Raw genomic sequence first — 20,099 nt, forward strand, 5'->3', positions numbered from 1 at the left:
GACTGTCCTGTTGATCTTCTTTCTCTAAAGAAGGGGTGTGTCTGATGGTTGCCCTGGTGATTATCACTGTTTTATGAATAGGGGAATGTACAAGCATGCCAATAAGGCCAAAGCACAAATTACAACCGTATTGTAGTGACTTGAAATAGTGTAACTAGGGTTCCTTTCAGATGAAACCAGAGCTCAGCTAGGATCCCATTCAGTAAATGCTGTACTGTGAGGTCTGAAAAGATGTTCTCTGGCAAGTTCTCAGACTGATCTTTTTTTCACACTGATAACAGCATATGGCTGAGCCATGAACATAAACGACACTAAAATGGGAGGAGGATCTGGACAGATTTTCTCTGAATCAAAAATTCTAGTTTACTCGGTAAGGAAACCAGTCATTAGTTGTGACTCATTTCCATCATCCTAAAATAATACTAAATGAATGGTAATAAGAAGATAGGCTAACAGAAAGATGGAATAACTGAATTGTTGATAAATAGCTTAGGCATGAAAATGACCCAATAGCCTTTCGTAGGCCAGAAGAGCCGTCAGAACCAAGGGTAGAGTTCTCTCCGCTAAACATTTGTTTACCTTGCAACTGAGAGAGGGCAAAGGGATACTTCCGATGTGTGTGCGTAAGCACACCGGCTTAAGGCCTTGAATTCAAAATTAGCCTATTGAATTAAATTTTTAAAATAGTGTAAGTAAATAATAGTGGAGAAAAGGCAAATCGTAGCATGGGGTGCCAAGTTAATAGTTAACCCGATAATGAGGCCGGAATCTCATTCCGTATGTTAAACTGCCCCAATTAGGTCGTGCTAAATGTCTGGCTATCCATATTACTGTGAGCACCAGCGGGCGAGGTCAGAGGCAGGTCTCTGGCCTCCACTCAACAGAGCACCACTCAGGGAATTTGTTCTAGCTACAACTAGAGGGCTTTTGTCTGTTTGCTTTTTTCCTTACTTTAGTTACTCTTGGTTTGTTATCATTTGTATTATTTATTTTACGGTTAAACTATAAGCCTAAGTTGCATCACTGGCGCCCAGGGACACCTCCCCCGACAGGCTCGCCGGGCTTTGTCCTTGGACAGCCGTGGCCGCCCCGATGCCAAGAGACGTCGAGGGCACCTCGGGCCTCGCGGATAACCTGCGCCCGGGGGGTCACAGGCCAGGCCCGACCTCGCTGCGCCCACCGTGCTGAGGAGCCCCAGCCGTCACGACGTGGCCTCGTCGGCCCTCACCGTCCGACACTGTCCCCTGCTGTCCCTCGCTGTCCCCCGCTGTCCCCTGCTCGCGGCCCACGGAGGCCGCCCCGCAGGCTCCCCTCTCCCTCTCCCGGGTTTCCTCGGCCCACCCGCCCGAGGCGGCCCGCAGAGAAGGAAACACACGCAAAAATCTTCCCCGGGACTTGAAATTACAGGGAATTCGGCGCGAGGCGTGACGCGCCCTCGGTCCGCGCAGGAACCGTGGCCGCAGCCCGGCTGCCCGCAGACTGCTGAGGAAAACTCGGCGTCGAGGGGCTCCCGGAGCTCGGCAGAAGGCGAGCAGCGGGGCCGCAGCGGGCCCGGAGACCCCGCGGGCGGGAGACAAAGCCGACCTCCCCGCAGCGCCCGCGCGACGCCCGACCGATCCACGCAGACGCCGGGCCGCGGCGTCGCCCCTTTAAGCGTCTGGCGCGCGGATTGGCTGCGCGGAGGGGGCGGGGCGGGACGCGGCGGCATCACGGGCCGGCGTGTACGCTATATATAGAGGCGGAGGCAGCGGCGGCGGCGACGGCGGCCGAGTGCGAGACAGGGAGCGCGAGCGGGAGAGCAGCGAGGCGCCTGCGCGGTGTCCGGGCCCCCGAGCCCGCGGCGCTGAGCCAGCCGGGACGGACATGCGCGGGAGGGCGCCCTGGGGCAGCCGCCGCTCCTCCCGGGTAAGGGGCCTGGCGGCTGAAGGGTGGGCGGGCGGCGCCGCGCTCCGCGGCCCCGGGCCCCCGCGCGGGGCGCTCGGCTCCTGGCGTTTCCCGTGGCGCCCCGACTCGAGCGCGGGGGCGTGGAGGGGCGGGCGAGGGTCGCCGCTCCGACGAGGACCGAGGGAGGGGCTGGCGGCGCTTCTCCTCCCGAGGTGCGCAGGGCGGGACCCTCCCCGGGCGGCGCGGACGGGCCTGGGGCGCCGCGGGTGCCGGCGTCTGCCTTCTCCCCGCGGGCCGGCGTGGGCCCCGCGCGGCCCCTGGCCTCGGCCATGCCCTCCGGCGCCCGGGACACGTCTCCTCGGCACCCGGGACCGGCCCGGAGAGCGGACGGGGGTCCCGGAGCGGCGAGCACGAGGGTCCTTCCCCACGCAGACTGCGCTCGCGGGGCGGCTCCGCGGCGGTTAGCGGCTGCGGAGTTCGGGGGTATTTTGGTGGGGGGTCCCCCTTTTTAAAAACTGGGGCAGCGTTTTCCTGTTCACACCGTCTGCCCATAAATTCTGTCCTGAAAGCGTTGGTGGGAGGCTGCTGTAGGCTCGGTAATTGCTTGCCCGTGATTGGTACCAGTTCTCTTTGGCGGTCAGCCTCGGTCCCTCTGCCTAATCTCTCAGCGGCGATGGTAATTCGTAAATCATTATTTTTAAATTCATCTGAGCTGTTCCATGCTCTTTTCCTCCTCTCAGAAACGTGATTCTTTGCTCTGAATGTCTTAAATACTGCTTCAAAAGGAATAGAACTGCAGAATTGTGTGTTCGAAACGTGAATTCTTATTGGGAATTGTGTGTATTTATGTGTATATCATAGCCTTGTACAAATTAGATGACTTCTTAACCATGATTGGTGCTATATTGGTGCTTGCTAAGTCTTTATTAGGATTTCATCATTGCTTGAAAGAAACCAGTCTCTTACCTGATAAAAATATGAATAGATTGTTAGTCATAAACTTAAGTGTAGTCAGAATGGAGACTGTAGCTTTAAAAGAGATGTGTTGGTGACTTGAGGTACACCTGCAACACAGGTAGGGCAGGACTGGTTTCTAGGCAACTGTCAGGGGTGAAGAAAGGTGAGGTTAAAATGCCTTCCCCCCCCCCTTCTGGAGAACAAGTTTTCAAGCTTTTAAATCTGTAAGAATGCAGTGGATGTACGTTTATTGAGAAGACTGGAACATCTAAGTCCACCTTATCTAGTATTTCTTTTTCTAAAGCTGTATTTCTTTCTTTACATTTCTGTAATCACAGTGTATAGTTTTAAGTGAAATTTTACTTAAACAGAGACCAAAGACAGGCTAACAATTTATAACCTGACAAAATAAAAGAAGCTGGTTTCTTGCTAACATGCTGGCTGTAATTTTTTTTACCAGTATGTTATCAACCGGCTCTTTTCCTGTTATTAGCAAGTTTGAAGAGAAATATATAGATGTTTTAGCATGAACTGCAGACACTATTTGTCATTTCTCTCACTTTGAGCAGAGGTTTATTTTCATCCATGTGTGCCAGTGGACACTGGATAATAGGTGATAAGAGGTCTTGGACTAACAATTTATAACCTGACAGATACATTAGATTGTAAACTCCTTAAGGGTAGGAACTCTGCTTTGTACAGCTTCTGACTTATGCAGCCTTGCACATAGTTGATGTTGATAAATAATTGCATGAAAGCACGTTTTCCATTTTAAGGCTCAGCAGGATTGGCCGAGTCACTGATAAGGGTTAGAAAGCAAATCTGTTTAACTTTTTTATGGCTGTTATGAAATGTCTGAATTATTCATATTTTTGACAGTTAGATAAAATGGTTTCAGTGAATCATTTTTCTTTAAGTTCACAATAAATACTGGCCACTCTTTGTGAGATTTAATTATGCTGTAAACTTGAGTTTTTGTATGAAAATAAACCTTGGCTGTTGCTACTCAGAAGGTGAACTACATACTACTTCCTTTCTGCTAATACTAATGGTAGCTTTTAAAAGCAAGTTGCCTAAATTACAGGGACAGTCTAACATGCTTGAAACTGACCTGATTGTCTACATACCATCAGGTTGCTTTAGAAAGGTGAGCAGAGGAGGGAGAAGGTGGTGCCAAGGGTAATTCCAGGAATTTGAATGTCATAGGCTCCCTTTACCAGAGAAACAACTTTGCTCTTAATCTAAATAAATTTGAATTGGTACCTCATCATCTGGATGCATTTAGCATCCTTTGCTTGTGTTTGGCTATGCTTTATAAAAGCTAATGAATAACTAACTCACTAGATAAACACAATCCAGTTTTGGTATTCTGGCATTGTTCAAACAGTATAAACACGTGCTCTGTAAAGACAGATGAAACAGATGAGTTTCAGGGTCCTAAATGTAAGTTACTAGCTTAACAGAATTCATTTTAAGGTAGGGAAAAGTTAGTGTGGCATTCAGATTTCAAAAGGTGGAGGACAAAAGACTCTGAGATTTGAAGTCTTCATTGATACTGTAGTCCAGTTCCTCATACCATAAAATTGGGCAGTATTATAAAAAGACCAATCTTCCAGGTCTTAGTGACTAAATCTTTAAAATATGGGGCTTTGACTGCACGAAATAGAGTACTTTTCAACTTGGAAATAATAGGAAGGTAAAGATTAGAAGACATTGTCCAAAAGCTTTTAATAAAGACCCACAGGTATGAAACTGGACTAATTACTGATTGTTTTTAAAAAATACTGTTCGCTCTGTGTGGAATGCTCTTCTGACTCCTACCATGGCTGCCTCTTTTTCATCCTTTAGATTTCAATTTAAAAAGTCACCTACTCAGGCCTTCCCTGACCACCTATGTAAATATGTTCTCCTCTATGTCCTTATGATATTACTGTACCCTGCTTGTTTCCATGGAAGTTATCACAGTCTGAAATTGCTTATTTATTATCTCCCTCATTAGATTAAAGGCTTCATCAGGCAGCAACTGTGTCTTTTTACCCCTAGTATAGCATCTAATCCAGAATAAGCACTTGATAAATATTTGTAAATAGAATTAATCCTTGCTCTCTCTGAATTTGTGAGGTGAATGGGCACTATTAGTTGAATTTCTGTTCCTGTCTCTGCAGTTGACTAGCACTCAGATCTTGAGCATTTCGTTTAGCAGTTCTTTGTGTGATTCTCCCCATTCATAGACAAGAAGGTTAGGAGGAGAAATGAGGTTGTTGCCTAAAATGAAGGGACTTAGAACTGAGAGGGAGGGAAAGTGCAGTGGGGACAATGCTGGATTATAGGACAGAAGAGCTGTGATAGCCTTTTTGCTCAGAGCAAGATGTTTAACCTCGCTTTATTTCCTCATCTGCAAAATAGAGATTATAATCCCTGCCTCTTCTTACAGGGATGTTGTGGGGATCAAGTGAGATAATGTGTAAGAAAGTGCTTTGTAATTTGTAGAATGCTTTACAAATATAAGGTATTCTATCATTAAATTCTGGGTTTTACGATAGAGCCTGATTATAATGCCATCACTAGGATCCATGCTGTGAAAATGTATGAAAGGGAGGCCCATCGGGTATGTGTAGTAACCCCTTTTTATGAGTAAAGACAGACTTGTGTTAAATACCGTGTTGTAACGGGTTTGGGGCATCAGTGTATCATTAGAGATTGAGGGCTTCAAAAGAATTGCTTGAAATGGTCATGGAATATCAAATTCATACCATAACCCATTCATTTCAGAGCATATATAGGCCAAATCTATGATTAATAACTTTTAGTAGTAGAATTTGAGGGAGTTAAGAAGTAAAACAGGAACTTTCATAGCCTACAGGTTACCCAAGAAAAACTATTACCAAGACCAAGCAGTAAATCCCCAAAAAAGTACATCTGTGCTACCCTTAAAAGATGAACATTATACTTGGTCAAATCTTATTCCACCTTTAAAGAGCCTTATGGACCAGAAAAGGCAGGCGGTGTGTTGGTGAAAGGCCTGAACTCTGAGCCAGGCTCTCTGGTTTGAGTCCTGGCCCCACAGCTCACCAGGTTTGACCCCTTAACTCTCTGTGCCTCAGGCTCTTCATCCAAAGTGAGGGCAATAATAGTATCCACCCGACCTTGATGTTGAGGATTAAATAAGTTAGTACACATAAAGCACATAGAACAATGCCTGCCTAGCAGATGAGTGTCCCTTGAATATTATTATTTATGGTTTTATATTAATTGTAACAAATTACCCATTGGGTGACTTAAATGCATGTTAAATAAATTTGAAGTTTTAAAGGTTTCCTATCATTAGACCGTTGTGCTCATTGTTACTAAGATTAGAATAGAATTCATATATCTTTTACAGTAAGAAATCTATTATATGAGAAAAGAATAATATTTTTCTATCCTCTGTGTGTGTATATATTGTTAACTGATTGTAGTACTCTACAGGGAAAGTACAAAGGACAAAAGAATGTATTCCTGGTATCCTGCTTCTCTGCTATTGCACTAAAGTTGTGTGGGAGACTAAGTGGATCAAAAGGCTATTGATTATGGTAGTTGGGCAAATAGGTTTATTGTTAGCTTGCCATTTCTTAAAATACGTAGCTAGAAAATATTCTACATTATTGAAGAAATTATGTCACTTAATTTTTATTTTGACAGTCTGAAGATAAATTATTTTCTTTGTTGCCTCCATTTTTACCACCTGCAAATGAGCCATTATGTACTAGACAAGTTTAGGAGCCTCTGAGGAATGGAGCTAGGGACACAGACACAAAAGTTCATCTTTACCACATGGAACCACATTTTTAATACTGCCGAACCATCAAGTTTCGCTTAAATTTATGCAGGAGTAGTTTGATTACATTAAAATATGACTTTATTTTAAAGTCATTCATGCTTTTAATTTAAAAGTTATTTATGCTTCCCATGATAGCAGACTATAGGGAAGGAAACTTTCTTAACTTGCCTCTCCCTTTCTTTCCGCACCCCTAAATCATAGCCTATTAAAATGAAATCTGAAAAACTCTGAATTGGGGCCTTTGTTTTTGAAGAATCTGTGCAAATCGTCCTTTTGCTTTCAGTAAATAAACTCACAACATAACTACCATAAATACTGAATATGTTAGATGAATATCACTAGTAGGTTTTCTCAGATTACTAATAAAATTCTATGAAACAGCTAAACTGAATCTTCAGTGTGTCAAATAGCTTGGTTATTAGTGCTTTAGACACTAATCACAATAAAATTGGTAAATTGGTGGGGTTTTTTATTTTGGGTTTTTTCCCCTTATTTTCCCAAAGGTTATTTTAGACATTTTTTAAAAATGAACATGGACATGCAAAGATTGGTATATTTGAGGAAGATCTACAATTATGGAATTTGTCAAGTCCCTCAATCAGTTTCATTTTATAAATTTTGGCTCTAAATATATTACCTTGTGTCTTCCCTGGGCATGGAAGTAGTTATATAGGTAATTATTAAATGCAACCGAAAAGACCATTTATCGCCCTGAATAAACAGAAATCAGGTTCTAGAACCAGATTGAAATAAGGAAATTACATCACACTCTTAAATAAGGAAGCACTGGGCAGAACTGGATGAGTTGTATGACAAAAATGTGCCCCTCCTCCTCTTGTGGATTGCTTCTGAGATTTATTAATGAGATCTGGTGGCAAGGTAAGCATATCTAGGTTACTGCCTTAAGGTAGCCTGGTTTTATTGCCTTTTTTTTTTTTTTAAGCAGTTTCAAACAGACTATCCTCAAGCTAAAGGCATATGATTTCACCTTAATAAAGAAGGTGCAGTGTGCTTTTTGGTATAACTTTAAAAAAAAAAAAAAAGGAATGTGACCTTAAATTTAGCAACAGAAACACAGCAGGTGCATTGTGATCCAGAAGGAATAGTGTGTAAGAGAAGGTAAAATTGATTGTTTTCAAAAAGACCTCCCCTAATTGCTTTAAGTAAATACACAGTAACAGAAACCAATTTAGAAAGTTACATTGTTAACCACTTAAGCTTATAATTTTTACTCAGTCTACAAACTGTCCACTTTGAATTCTGGAAATGAATTTAATCCAAATTCCTTCCCATTACATATCCTAAACTTGTTACATTATTATTGGGCAATCTCATCACTCCAGCACATGTTAAATTTATACCTTACAAATCTTTGCTTTTTCCCTGAGCTCTTTACTGACCATATATGTGAATCTTTTGTGTAATTACTTTTCTAAAATGAGATGCATATTTTCTCAGTATCCATTTAATATATAATGGAGATGAATGATGCCAGGATTTACAGGGAGAACATAAGTCAGACATGAGTCCTGTCCTAGAAGACTTGGAACATGGAGAATAGAGAGACTCTGCTCTGGTGTTTCATACAAAGGAGAGCGTTCATGGAATGATAGTAGAAGAGTTTGCCTTAAAGGATAAATTGAATTCTAACAGATTTGGGGAAAGAGAAGCAAGAGCTTGAAAAAGGTAGATTAGGTCAATGTTGTGGAGGCCTTAATGCTAGGCTTGAGGAGGTTTTATTTAGGAACCTTTGAAAAGTTTTGAGCAGCAGCAGATCTTGGGTAGAATTGCATTTAAGGAATACTGATCTGGTACTGGTGTGTAGAATAGGTTGGGTGTTTTCAGACCCCAGGAAGAAAGATGCTTATGAATGGAAGAAAGATAAGATTTGAGAAACAATGTAGAAATAGTCTATGGAACTTGGCAACTGATTGTATATGGGCCTCAGGTCAAAAATGGTGCCTTGAGGAGAAGTGTGATTCTCTAGACCATGAACTGGTTTGGGGAGCGGGGGATGGGGTGTGATGTAAGTGAAAGGAGGAGTTTGGTTTGTAGAGTTTGAGATGCCTGAGGACCATCCAAGTGGAAAGATAATCATCAGACAATAGGAAATGCAAAGTTGAAGCTTGAGACAGGCTGGAGTCTTCATTCAGGAGCTTTCTATGAGTTGAAACTATGGAAGTGGGTTAAAACTCGGGGTGGGGTGGAGGGAAGTTGTATGGAGAGAAAATAAAAGGAAAACCTCAAGAAAAATTATTTTAGGTGTTATTTCCCCCTTTGAATTAGGAAAAAAATCAAATTATGTTAACAGGAAGACGTAGCTCACATCCGAGATTGGTATTTAACTGCATTTTGGACCCATTAAAAAAAGCTACAGAATGGTTTATGAACTTTAAAAAAGTTACGCCCAAGGTTATTTGGATCCTAGTCTGAACCATGCTGCCTAAATTAACATTTGTTTTCCTACTTTTGCATTTCATAACAAAATGCCATCTTGTATTTTTAGATATTGATTTTCCCACATACGTATATTTTTGTAATTGTTTTCCTAATGAATTGTAAAACAGAGCTAGTTTTACGGTTATAAGGAAACATAAAATTTGAAACACTGCAGCATTATTTAAATTTCACTTGAGCAGAGGTTGTTTCTTTTTAGCTTGAGGTTGACCGAATTGATTGGTCCCCCCTCCCCCAAGAGTATATGTACTGAATACTGGAGGGTGTTTAGTGAGGTGGAAAAGGGTTTCAGGTGGATTCATGCCCTTAGTTTACAATCTGGGGAACGTGTTTTTAAGTTTGCTTCCAAACCTATGGCACGTTGCCCTTTTGGAGTCTACAGTTTGAAGTTATTTTCCGAAAGAAGAGAACACGGCAATTGTATTGCCCCCCTCACTTCTCCCATGCAAGCAAGTAGGAAGTTCGGACAGTTTCATAACATGGCCCATTCACAATTCCCCATTGAAATTTAGAGGCAGGTCACCTTCTATGAATACACAAAGACACTATTGTGGTCAGAAGTGAGCTGGCTTAGTGAACACAATTCTTTTTATACTAAAAAAATTTTTTTCTTAAGAAAGCTAACAAGTAGGTGATGGAAACAATGAATACAAAATAACTTTTTCTAGAACGTATAAATTATTTTAAGTGACCATTGAAATGTAAGTTTAGAATTCCAAGGCAATTTCTGCAGAGGCGATAGTTACACAATCATTCTGTTGAAAGCTAAGATTTAGATGGCATTAGGAGGCTGACACACAGTAATTACTAGTAGTACTTGTTGGCTTGCAGACAGGTGGGGGTTGGGCCTCTGAGTCCCCCACAGCGTTTTCCTATAATCTGGATCAGCGATCTTCAAACGTGTGCTTTCAAACTACTTAAATACCATATTCTTCTTCCTATCTTGCCTTTCATTTTTATATTACCACAGATGCTTTCCCCATAGTCTTGCCAGTGCTTGTAGAATGCTTAGAAAAAGCTCGATGAAATGCTGGGCTGAGTACACAGTGGAGAAGCTAGCAATTTTTTTTAATTGGTTTTTAAATTTTTTATAGCTTGATGGTAGATAACACATTTGCTTCATTTCAGTAATCTAAAAACCAACCCTCAAAAGGCCTCCCAATCATTTAAGGTTTCCTAAATGGCAGGATTTTTTCTGTTCTTTATCATGTATCTGAGAGACTGATTTAAGGAAAAATAATGCTTGACTCTCTGAAATAGTATTTCAAACCTATCGTAAAATCTCTGCCTAGTGTCTCTAAACAGCTGACTCTGGGAGAGCAAAATGCAGAGAGTCAGTAATTGAGACCCCTCCTTTGTCACTGAAATATTTAACCTCTAGCACATTGATATCTCTAAGTTCCTTTCAGGGGAAAAAATAATAAAATCTTGCAGAGTACTTTGAGAAGATGTTTAGTTTAACAAATACCCTATGCCTCACACACTGTATACATTCAGTTGATACTGATGATGATAATTAGATAGTATTATACAATCATTCATTCAACAAACATTCACTTACTGAGCACCTACTAATGTTCCAGGTACTGATCATTAAAAGGTGATTGAGACATAGCCTCTGTACCTGAACTCAGTCTAGTAGGAGGTGACAGATTTGTAAATAATAGATTTGAAGTTGCTGAGCAATTAAAATAAAAAACTCTGTGTATCCCTCTCCCAGCAAATGTGTCATAGTCATCTTCATGTCATCCTCAGTCCTTAACATAGTGCCTGGCACTTGGTGGGTGTGCAAATATTACATGAGAAAAGGAGGAGGTATTATAGAATGCATATATGCATAACCCCAAAGGGGGTCAGTGTTAGATAGCTGACAAGTAATGTCCTAGTGCCCAAGGAAACAAAAGCCTAAACTTACTGTAAGTAAACATGAATATGTGAAAACAGCAGAGATGGATGCTAATTAATGTGACAAATAATAGGAAAATTAGAAAGAGACCATAGGGACTCCACACAGGTAACATCTGACAAAGGGCTGGGGGTTCCTAAAGTTGAGGAACTACTAGTTTAAGAAAAATGTACTCAGCCTTTGTAACTTGTGCCTTGCAGCTAAGCAAGACATGAATTACTAGGCATTTCACAAAGGAGAATGTAAAGAATGTACCTTTAAGTTTGTCTTTAAAAGGGAGGGAGGAAGCTGTCCAAGGCTTCCACTGAAGCCAGTAATCTTGCAGAACTTGATTTTTACAGGATAATGGAAATTAGTATCTTCATATATAACTATTTATTCCTTGAGCAAGTAATGACTGGAAGATTTGTCTTCCCATGGCCAACCCTGAAATATAAAATCCAAATAAATGCTACACTATGGGGTAGTCAGGTACCAATACAGTAGAATCACTTGTTTAATTTCAGCATTGGCTTTCAGTGAATATTAGTTCTGCAGTATAAAACACAGTAATTGCTGAAATCACTTTTTTAGCTTGGTAAGAATTAGCAAGATTCACTTGTGCTTTATGCCCAGTGCACCCATGCCTTAGAAAGTTGGTTTAGTAGCATAGAGGAAGGGTTGTGTGCTTTGGCAGGTGAGCGTGATTTGTTGTGCAACTCCAGGCTCTGCAGTAAGAGGTCTGCTTTTGCCGGCAATAGGTTATTTCTCATTTTGCTAAAACATTTCATGTCTTGGGATGTATTTTTAGTATTTACAAAAAAGTAATTTTTAGTATCTCCATTTAAGTACCCTCACGCGAAGTAAGAATTAGTTAAGTAAAGAATTAAGGGAAAGTCTACTACTAAATTTTTCTGTTCAGCATCCCCCCCACCCCAAATTCTCTAGTATTAGCTATGCTGCAATTTAGACTATCCTAATAGGTATTTCTGAATTATTTTCTTTATTCTCTCATCTCTCCTCTATACCCCCCAGGGAATGAAAGCTACTGGTTGATTTAAAAATCCCTGGGCCTCACAAGTTTGGAGACATCCCAGAATAAGGCACAATGTCAACAGCAGGAGTTGCTGCTCAGGAGATTAGAGTCCCATTAAAAACTGGATTTCTACATAATGGCCAAGCCATGGGCAACCTGAAGACCTGCTGGGGTAGTCGCAGTGAGTTTAAAAAGTGAGTACAGAATATGCCCCACCGTGATCTGTAGAAATGTGTGATGTTAAAATGAGAGAGGATATGATTGCTACTTGTTTATAACCAAGACATTCCTTTCCTTTTAGCAACTTTTTAAATATTGACCCCATAACCACAGCCTACAGTCTGAACTCTCCTGCTCAGGAGCACCTAACATCCTTTGGTATGTATTCCGAAAGTGCACTGGAAGCTCGGTCTGGATCAGTATTAGCTTGTCCTCTCACATTATTTTTTAAATGAGGAAACCTAAACTATTTCCAACAATAGCCTGACCCCTAGTGGCAATAGATTCTGAAAATAACTGCCTTTTTCTCAAGCTATTTTACTCCACTTCCTTTATCCTGAGTCACTGCTTCCTAACTAGAACTATTTAGGAAGTGTGAAAAAGTTCTCCTTCCAGCTACGATGCATACTTAATTTTTAGAAACCTCAGACAAGTTCTCTCCTTTCTTACTAGTATTGAATGCATGTTTGCAAGTGATAGATGAAGATAGTATAAATGTTAATCAAAAGTTAGAAAATTGTGTGTATTTAGTACGTTTAATGTGAACATCATGTTCCTTGGCTTTCTGTCAAGAGTTGCTTATCAGTTGTACGCATTGCAAGCAAGTTGATTCTCTCACAGTATGATGGCGTGCTAGCAGTAAGGACCTGGTCTTATCTCATTCGTGCCCTGCGTGCCTTGTGTTGTCCCATGTCTTAAATGGCAAGGCTGGCATAGTATGGTATTCATGTAAATTATATGCTGTTCATCTCTGCAGATGTTGCACACGTCACAAAACTTGCCTGTGATGTGTGGGCGTGTGCCGTGCACATGTCCAAGGAAGATAGAAGAGATAGGTTGTTCTTTGAACCAGATCATGTGCGTTAACAATCTTCTGGTCTCTAATTACACCTGTGATTGTTGCCTGGGCGTTCTCAGGGTTACGGCAGTCAAGTCTGTCGACTCAGTTTAGGTGGAAAGCTATAGAAGCATAGGCAGTGGGGAAGGGATTGTTGATCTTTTACTAACATCTCTTGTTCATTCTAGGGCATACTTCAAAATCTGTTCCGATGAATGGCCACTACTTTGCAGAAAATGGTCCATCTCAAAAGTCCAGCTTGCCCCCTCTCATTATTCCCCCAAGTGAAAACTTGGGACAACATGAAGAGGATAAAATTGTCTGTGGTTTTAAGAAACTCTCAGTGAATGGGGTTTGTGCCTCTACTCCTCCTCTTACACCCATAAAAAACTCCTCTTCACTTTTCCCCAGTACAACTCTTTGTGAACGGGGTTCTAGGCCCCTTCCACCATTGCCAATCTCTGAAGACCTCTCTCTGGACGAGACAGACTGTGAGGTAGAATTCCTAACTAGCTCAGATACAGACTTCCTTTTAGAAGACTATACACTTTCTGATTTCAAATACGATGTTCCTGGCAGGCGAAGCTTCCGTGGGTGTGGACAGATCAATTATGCATATTTTGATACCCCAGCTGTTTCTGCAGCAGATCTCAGCTGTGCATCTGACCAGAATGGAGGTGTCCCAAGTCCAAATCCTCCTCCGCCTCAAACCCACCGAAGATTAAGAAGGTCTCATTCAGGACCGGCCGGATCCTTTAACAAACCAGCCATAAGGATATCCAGCTACATACACAGAGCTTCTCCTAACTCTGATGAAGACAAACCTGAGGTTCCCCCCAGGGTTCCCATACCTCCTAGGCCAGTAAAGCCAGATTATAGAAGGTGGTCAGCAGAAGTTACGTCCAGCACCTACAGCGATGAAGACAGGCCTCCCAAAGTACCACCAAGAGAACCTTTATCCCGGAGTAACTCCCGCACACCGAGTCCTAAAAGCCTTCCGTCTTACCTCAATGGGGTCATGCCCCCGACACAGAGCTTTGCCCCTGATCCCAAGTACGTCAGCAGCAAAGCTCTGCAAAGACAGAACAGTGAAGGATCTGCCAATAAGGTTCCTTGCATTCTGCCCATTATTGAAAATGGGAAGAAGGTTAGTTCAACACATTATTACCTACTACCTGAGAGACCACCGTACCTGGACAAATATGAAAAATTTTTTAGGGAAGCAGAAGAAACAAACACAAGCACCCAAATCCAGCCGTTACATGCTGACTGCAATATGGTTTCAGCCACAGAAAAGCTGGACTCAAAAACAAAAATGGATCTGGGTGGCCATGTGAAGCGTAAACATTTGTCCTATGTGGTTTCTCCTTAGACTTCGGGGGTGTGGTTCAGCAAAGGTTATGTAGGAGCAAATGGTTCTCAATTTTCCAGTTTGATTGAGGTTCACGGAAAAATCTTTCAGATTGCGAAGTAAAATAGTTGAACTCTCTGTCTTAATGAGAAAAATTTAGAGCAGTTGAAAGATGCTGTTATGCTGAGAATCCCTGGTTTTGTTAGCGATGGAGAAAAGTCTATTCAAGTCTATAATTTAAAGATGTGATGGTGGGAGGGAAGGACGGGGAAACTTTTTATATATGCATACATTATATACCTATATATAACTTGTGGTATAACCATAGAGCATAGTTGCAGGTTAACCAATTAGTTACTATCTTAGAGTAATATATATTCAGAATAGCAGAAACTCAACCTGGAGAAATGAGTCCTGGTAGACTGAAAATTGAGCAAATGGAAGAAAATACAGTATTGTTTAGATCAGAATCATTTTAAAAATTATTTTTGTTTTGTAGGTTTGAAGATTTCTGGCTTTTAGGCCTGTTCTATTTTGTTTCATTTATTTTTACAAGCAGTCTTTTCCATTGAGGGCAGGGTGTGCATTCTTTACCATGACTGCACCTGCCTAGTTTAAAGTCGTCCCACAGCCTAATTCCAGGTCTCATTTTTTGTCTTGTTGAGGGGAGAGATAGCAGTTTATTTGGCAACCATACTGTCACCTGTACATGTCTCACATCTTGAAAAATGAAAAGAGAATTAGTGAATAATTTTTTCTTACAATTCCTGCTTGATTTCCACCCACTGAAACCACCCGGTGTAGCGTGGGCCTCACAGACGCAGTGGGATACATGAGACTCAAATGGAAAAGTATACTAGGTGCCAGTGGTTAGGATGTCAGTTTGACAAAATAATGAAGCAATTAGCCATGTGATTGAGAGTTATTGTGTGGGGATGTATGTTATGGTTTTTGTTTTTGTTTTTGTTTTTTTAGACTGTATTAATAAACAAATACAACACAAGCTGGCCTTGTGTTGCTGGTTCCTATTCAGTATTTCCTGGGGATTGTTTGCTTTTTAAGTAAAACACTTCTGACCAATAGCACAATATGTCTTACTACCATCAGCATCTTTCTGCTTTGAGAACCCTCACAGCTGGCTGCTTCACCTAGGTGCAGGGAGACACACAGCGTTGTGTTCACGTCCCACATCCTTCGCTGTATTTATCTTGAGTAGATAAGCACAGGAGAGAAGGTGCTCACTAACAGAGGTACGTTACTACAATGTTCTCTTAATAGTTAAGCTGTTTACAGTTTAAACTGCTGAATATTATTTGAGCTATTTAAAGCTTATTATATTTTAGTATGAACTAAATGAAGGTTAAAACATGCTTAAGAAAAATGCACTGATTTCTGCATTATGTGTACAGTATTGGACAAAGGAGTTTATTCATTTTGTTGCATTATTTTGAATATTGTCTTTTCATTTTAATAAAGTTATAATATTTATGACACCATTAGTAACGTTTCTTGCCTAAACTCTTATGAAATGAAGCAATTTGACAGCATTATCATTTTTAAGCACAAGGGAAGATCTTTTGAAGTTTAATACACACTTGAAGCCTACTCTCATTCTTTAAAATGACAAATAATTTGAGCAACTTTATGAATTATAGAAGTGTACAGTGAAAATGAGCTGTTCGTAATTTACCTTTAACAAGAAAGTGAACAGGATTCTGGTATTGCCATCAGAACAGATAGACATGGGCAGGTCCACATCAGGGAGATTGTAATGGGACAGACCAGGTCTGATGGGTGGACTTGATTTGACTTTTTGAGTTTTAGGACTAGGTCCAGGTCACTCGGTAGGCTTTGCTTCTTGCTCATTTGAGGCTACCCAAGGGATCCCTGCCTACCCTGGCCCCGCAGAGATAGCAGACAAATGTGCTTCTCGCAGCCGTTGGACGGAAGAGGGGCTGGAGTGCTGTTTGTGAGGGTGCTTTGTCCTTTTGCTAAAGCTGTGCTGCCCTCCTGAGTCACTTGTTACCCCCCAGGGTTTTTGTAACCTCCTGAGTGAGGGCAGGAGCCATGACCTCAGCCGAGCACTGCCCTGTGCCTGGCACTCTCCCGAGTTAAGAGTGAAGACTTGAAAATTAGATTATCTGGGCTGAAATTCCAACTCTACATCTTTCTAATTCTGTGTTAGGCAGATTATTTAAAATCTCTACCTCAGGTCTCTTACTGATAAAATGGGCAAAGGGGTGGGAATTACCTTGTGACAAGTGCATGAGAACCACAGTAACTGGTACATAGTAAGGACCTGACAAGTGGGAACTATTTCTGGGATCATCTAAGAGTTGGGTATCCTTCTAGCATTTTGCAGATGAAGAAATGGGCTTGGGGAGTTCATTCAACAGACACTTGTTGAATACCAACCACATGCTAGATACTGGGAAAACAGACACATCCCAGCCCTTGTGGAGTTTAAAGCAGATCATAATTACAACATAAGAGCTAAAAAGGTAATGAACAGTGGGGACAACGAGGACAGATGACAAGGAGACCCTCCCTCTCTGGGGTGGTAAGATCTGCAGGGTAAGAATGAAGTCAGGGGCATGGGGCATGGGGCAGTGAGTAGGGAGGTGTTACCAGCAGAGGAAGCAAATGCATGTGAGACCCTGAAGCAGGAAAAAGCCAGGCATGTTCCAGAAGCTGAACGCCACTGGCAGGAGTAGGATGGGCAATGGAAAAGCATGGTGGATGCTACCAAGAGATCCTAAGCAGGAGAAGAATGTGATGTGATTTGTTTTAAAATGAGGACAGTGTCTGCTGTGGAGAACAGACTGGAGAGAAGCAGAAGGAAACAGGAAGGCTTAAGGACAGAGGCTTTTGAGACTGAGTGTTGGGCAGTGAAGATGGAGAAAAACAATGGCTTTGAAAGATGCTTGGGAGGTAGAGACAGCAGGTTCCAGGCCGTGGAGGTGCGTGCTCCACCCTTCCCAGAGAGGGTCAGCTCGCCCAGCGCAGGGATTTCAGCTCCTCTTCCTGTCCTGGTGCCTAGTGCTGCTTGGCACCAGAGCCCAGTCAGTGCTGGCTGACCGAATGTCTGCATGCAGCGCTCGCACTACTTTATCCTCATCTAATTTTTTTGGCCTCTTTCCCCTGCTCTCACTACCTTTTCTTTGTCTTGTGGTCAAGAATATCTTTCATTAGTTCTGTATTTGCTTCCATCTTACCTTTGTATTTTTCCTTGAGTTTGTAAGAATATTCTTTTTCCTTAATTTTTCCTAGCCAAGCAAATGTGCCTGCCTACCTGCCACGCTGATGCCACACTACAGAACGCAGTCCCTAGCACCACCTGCCAGTGTGTTCCTCAACCAGCACACAAAGCAGGTTGAATTCTAAAGAGTTCTCATGGCCAAGGCCAGCACTTGTGACATTCTTAGCTGTTGCTAAGTCAAGTACCAGTGGGAAAACAGCTGCTTATTAGCTGCCACTGTATGCATTGTTGAGTTCTCTAATAAAGACAGATGTATCTGGTAAGAAAGTACTGGCCTAAAGTTGGCAAATCTAGGCGCCAGGCTCGACCTTTAACTTATGAAGGATTCACGTAGCTTGCCCGGGCCTCACATTTCTCATTCAATACGTGGGAGACCATCCAAGAACACAATACTACGCAAAGCTAAGGGACTGATTATTAAGGTACCCTTTCATGGCAGGAAACAGAAGCTAAGGTCAAGAGGGCTCTTTTGTAAGTCAGTTCCAAATTTGGGTAATAGAAAGTTTTGCCAATTTCTATACTGCAATAATCAAGTATGAGTTGCCTATCCTCTTATTTTTAAATTCTAAAACCACACTAATGGAAGTTTGATAATGTTGGTTGCTTATCCCTCTCTAGGTTTCAAGGGATGTCTTAATTATGTTATGAAAAGTAAGAACTATCTTTAAGAAGATGTGTCTTCACTACTAGGGGCCCTATTTAAGAAAACAAAAAAAGGTCCATAGAATCTTCTAGAACTACTTGTAGTTGACTAGAGAAAAGAGAATTGCATTTACATGTCTACTAGCTTCAGAATCAAAATATATTTTAAGCTTTCTCTATTTTGGTTCTTAACTTCATCACATAACTAATAGTTTTAGGGTATATTGGAGCTTTTTTAAAAATAAGTAAAGCTCCTATCAAAGTTTAATACGTAGGTTGTTTTTTTTTTTAACTTTTTATCTTGATGTGATTAGAGATCATAGCAAGAAGTTTCAAAAATTGAGATGTCCCCTGTGTCCATTCCCCAGGTTTCCCCCAGCATAACATCTTAGGTAATTTATCAAAACCAGGACATTGACGTAATGCTCATCTGGTATCTGATTTGGAAGTAGTTACTTTCAAAATGAACATATAGATCCTGTTTTATAAAACTAATTTAGAAATCAATTTTGGCCTTCTGTTAAGCATTTTGTAAAAAGCTAATAAAACTTTAAAAATTTGTTGCCATGTAACTCTACATTATGGCAATTATAATTGAAAGGATAGAATTGATGCATGTTAACTTTGATCTGCCAAGGTTTCCTGCAACATTAATGCTAGCACTGGCTCTAGTAAAGACACTACTTTAAACTTAGAGAAGTCATGAATGGTTTTTCTTTTGAAGGCCTCCAGATATCCACAGCCTTGAGGTGCCACATTTTTTAATCTGAAATGTGTAAGGAGCCAGGAGGCAAGGTATGAATTTCTAATGCAGTGCAAAAGCCCCAAGCTTCTAGTCCTTAAGAAAATAAGTTTCACTCAAACTAAAATACACTCAGGCACTTGTTTTCTTTACAGATCAATTTACAAGGTTCTGGCCCTTTTCCTCTCTCTAGGTGAATCATACAACTTTTAAAAGAGATATTTGGGGAAAGAAGAGGTGAGTACAATTGGGTGGAAGTTTCAAATTTGTTCAAACTCGGTTGGCCTTGCCTCTCACCCCTTGTAACTACATGAAACAATATAATCTAGGCATGTCTAGTGTAACTTGGTGGTTGTGAGTTTTCATGTTTGCTATTCACTTGAATGTATCGAACTTCACCAAACTTCCACCGAAGCCACTAAGAACCTGTTACTAGAGCGTGTTTCAACAAGCTCACCTCTGCTTTCGTGTTATCTGCCCGGAATTCAGAGTGGCAGACATACTTGATGTGCATGTTTTTTGTACCTGAGGAAACCATTTACATCATGGCGGCTCTGTGGCTATCACTTGTTCCTCAATGTCCTCTGCCACATGGCAGCAGGTGGGTTTGGTGTGGGGACGGGGCTTGGGAATGGATGGGAAGGGCTCTGCTCCGAGTTCTCACTGGCACCCGTCTCAGAAGGAGAGCTACCAGGCTGTTGGCTTAGCTACCTCCCTGATGCCGTCATCTCACACCCTGTGATACCAGGAACCACAAGCAAATTCACTAAAACAGCATCCATGGAAATCCATAAATCTGCTTTTTTTCCCCACTAAATAAAAAAAAAGTTGTTGTCACCAAGGGTCCCGTCCTTAGGAATGTACGTGTTATCAGTTAACTTGACATTCTGCTTTTTTGTAGAAAGGCAGCACCTTCATTCCTTGGAAATAACTTTGGATTCACGTCAAATAAACATCTTAATCACACGTTTCATGCATATTTCTTCATTGTACAGTCTTGAGGATGTGA

The 20,099-nt window shown here is 41.6% G+C and overlaps 1 protein-coding gene across 1 annotated transcript; it reads left to right on the plus strand.

The window, feature by feature from the left end:
• The first annotated feature begins 1,709 nt into the window (after positions 1 to 1,709).
• ERRFI1 (ERBB receptor feedback inhibitor 1) lies at positions 1,710 to 15,940 on the plus strand. Its single transcript, XM_045546234.1, has 4 exons — positions 1,710 to 1,905; positions 12,039 to 12,233; positions 12,341 to 12,417; positions 13,285 to 15,940. Exons 2-4 carry the CDS (start codon positions 12,112 to 12,114, stop codon positions 14,466 to 14,468), a joined length of 1,383 nt encoding a protein of 460 aa, XP_045402190.1. The 5' UTR covers positions 1,710 to 1,905; positions 12,039 to 12,111; the 3' UTR covers positions 14,469 to 15,940.
• Positions 15,941 to 20,099: the final 4,159 nt, after the last annotated feature.

Source organism: Lemur catta, chromosome 3 (assembly GCF_020740605.2).
Source record: "Lemur catta isolate mLemCat1 chromosome 3, mLemCat1.pri, whole genome shotgun sequence".
Classification (NCBI taxonomy): Eukaryota; Metazoa; Chordata; class Mammalia; order Primates; family Lemuridae; genus Lemur; species Lemur catta.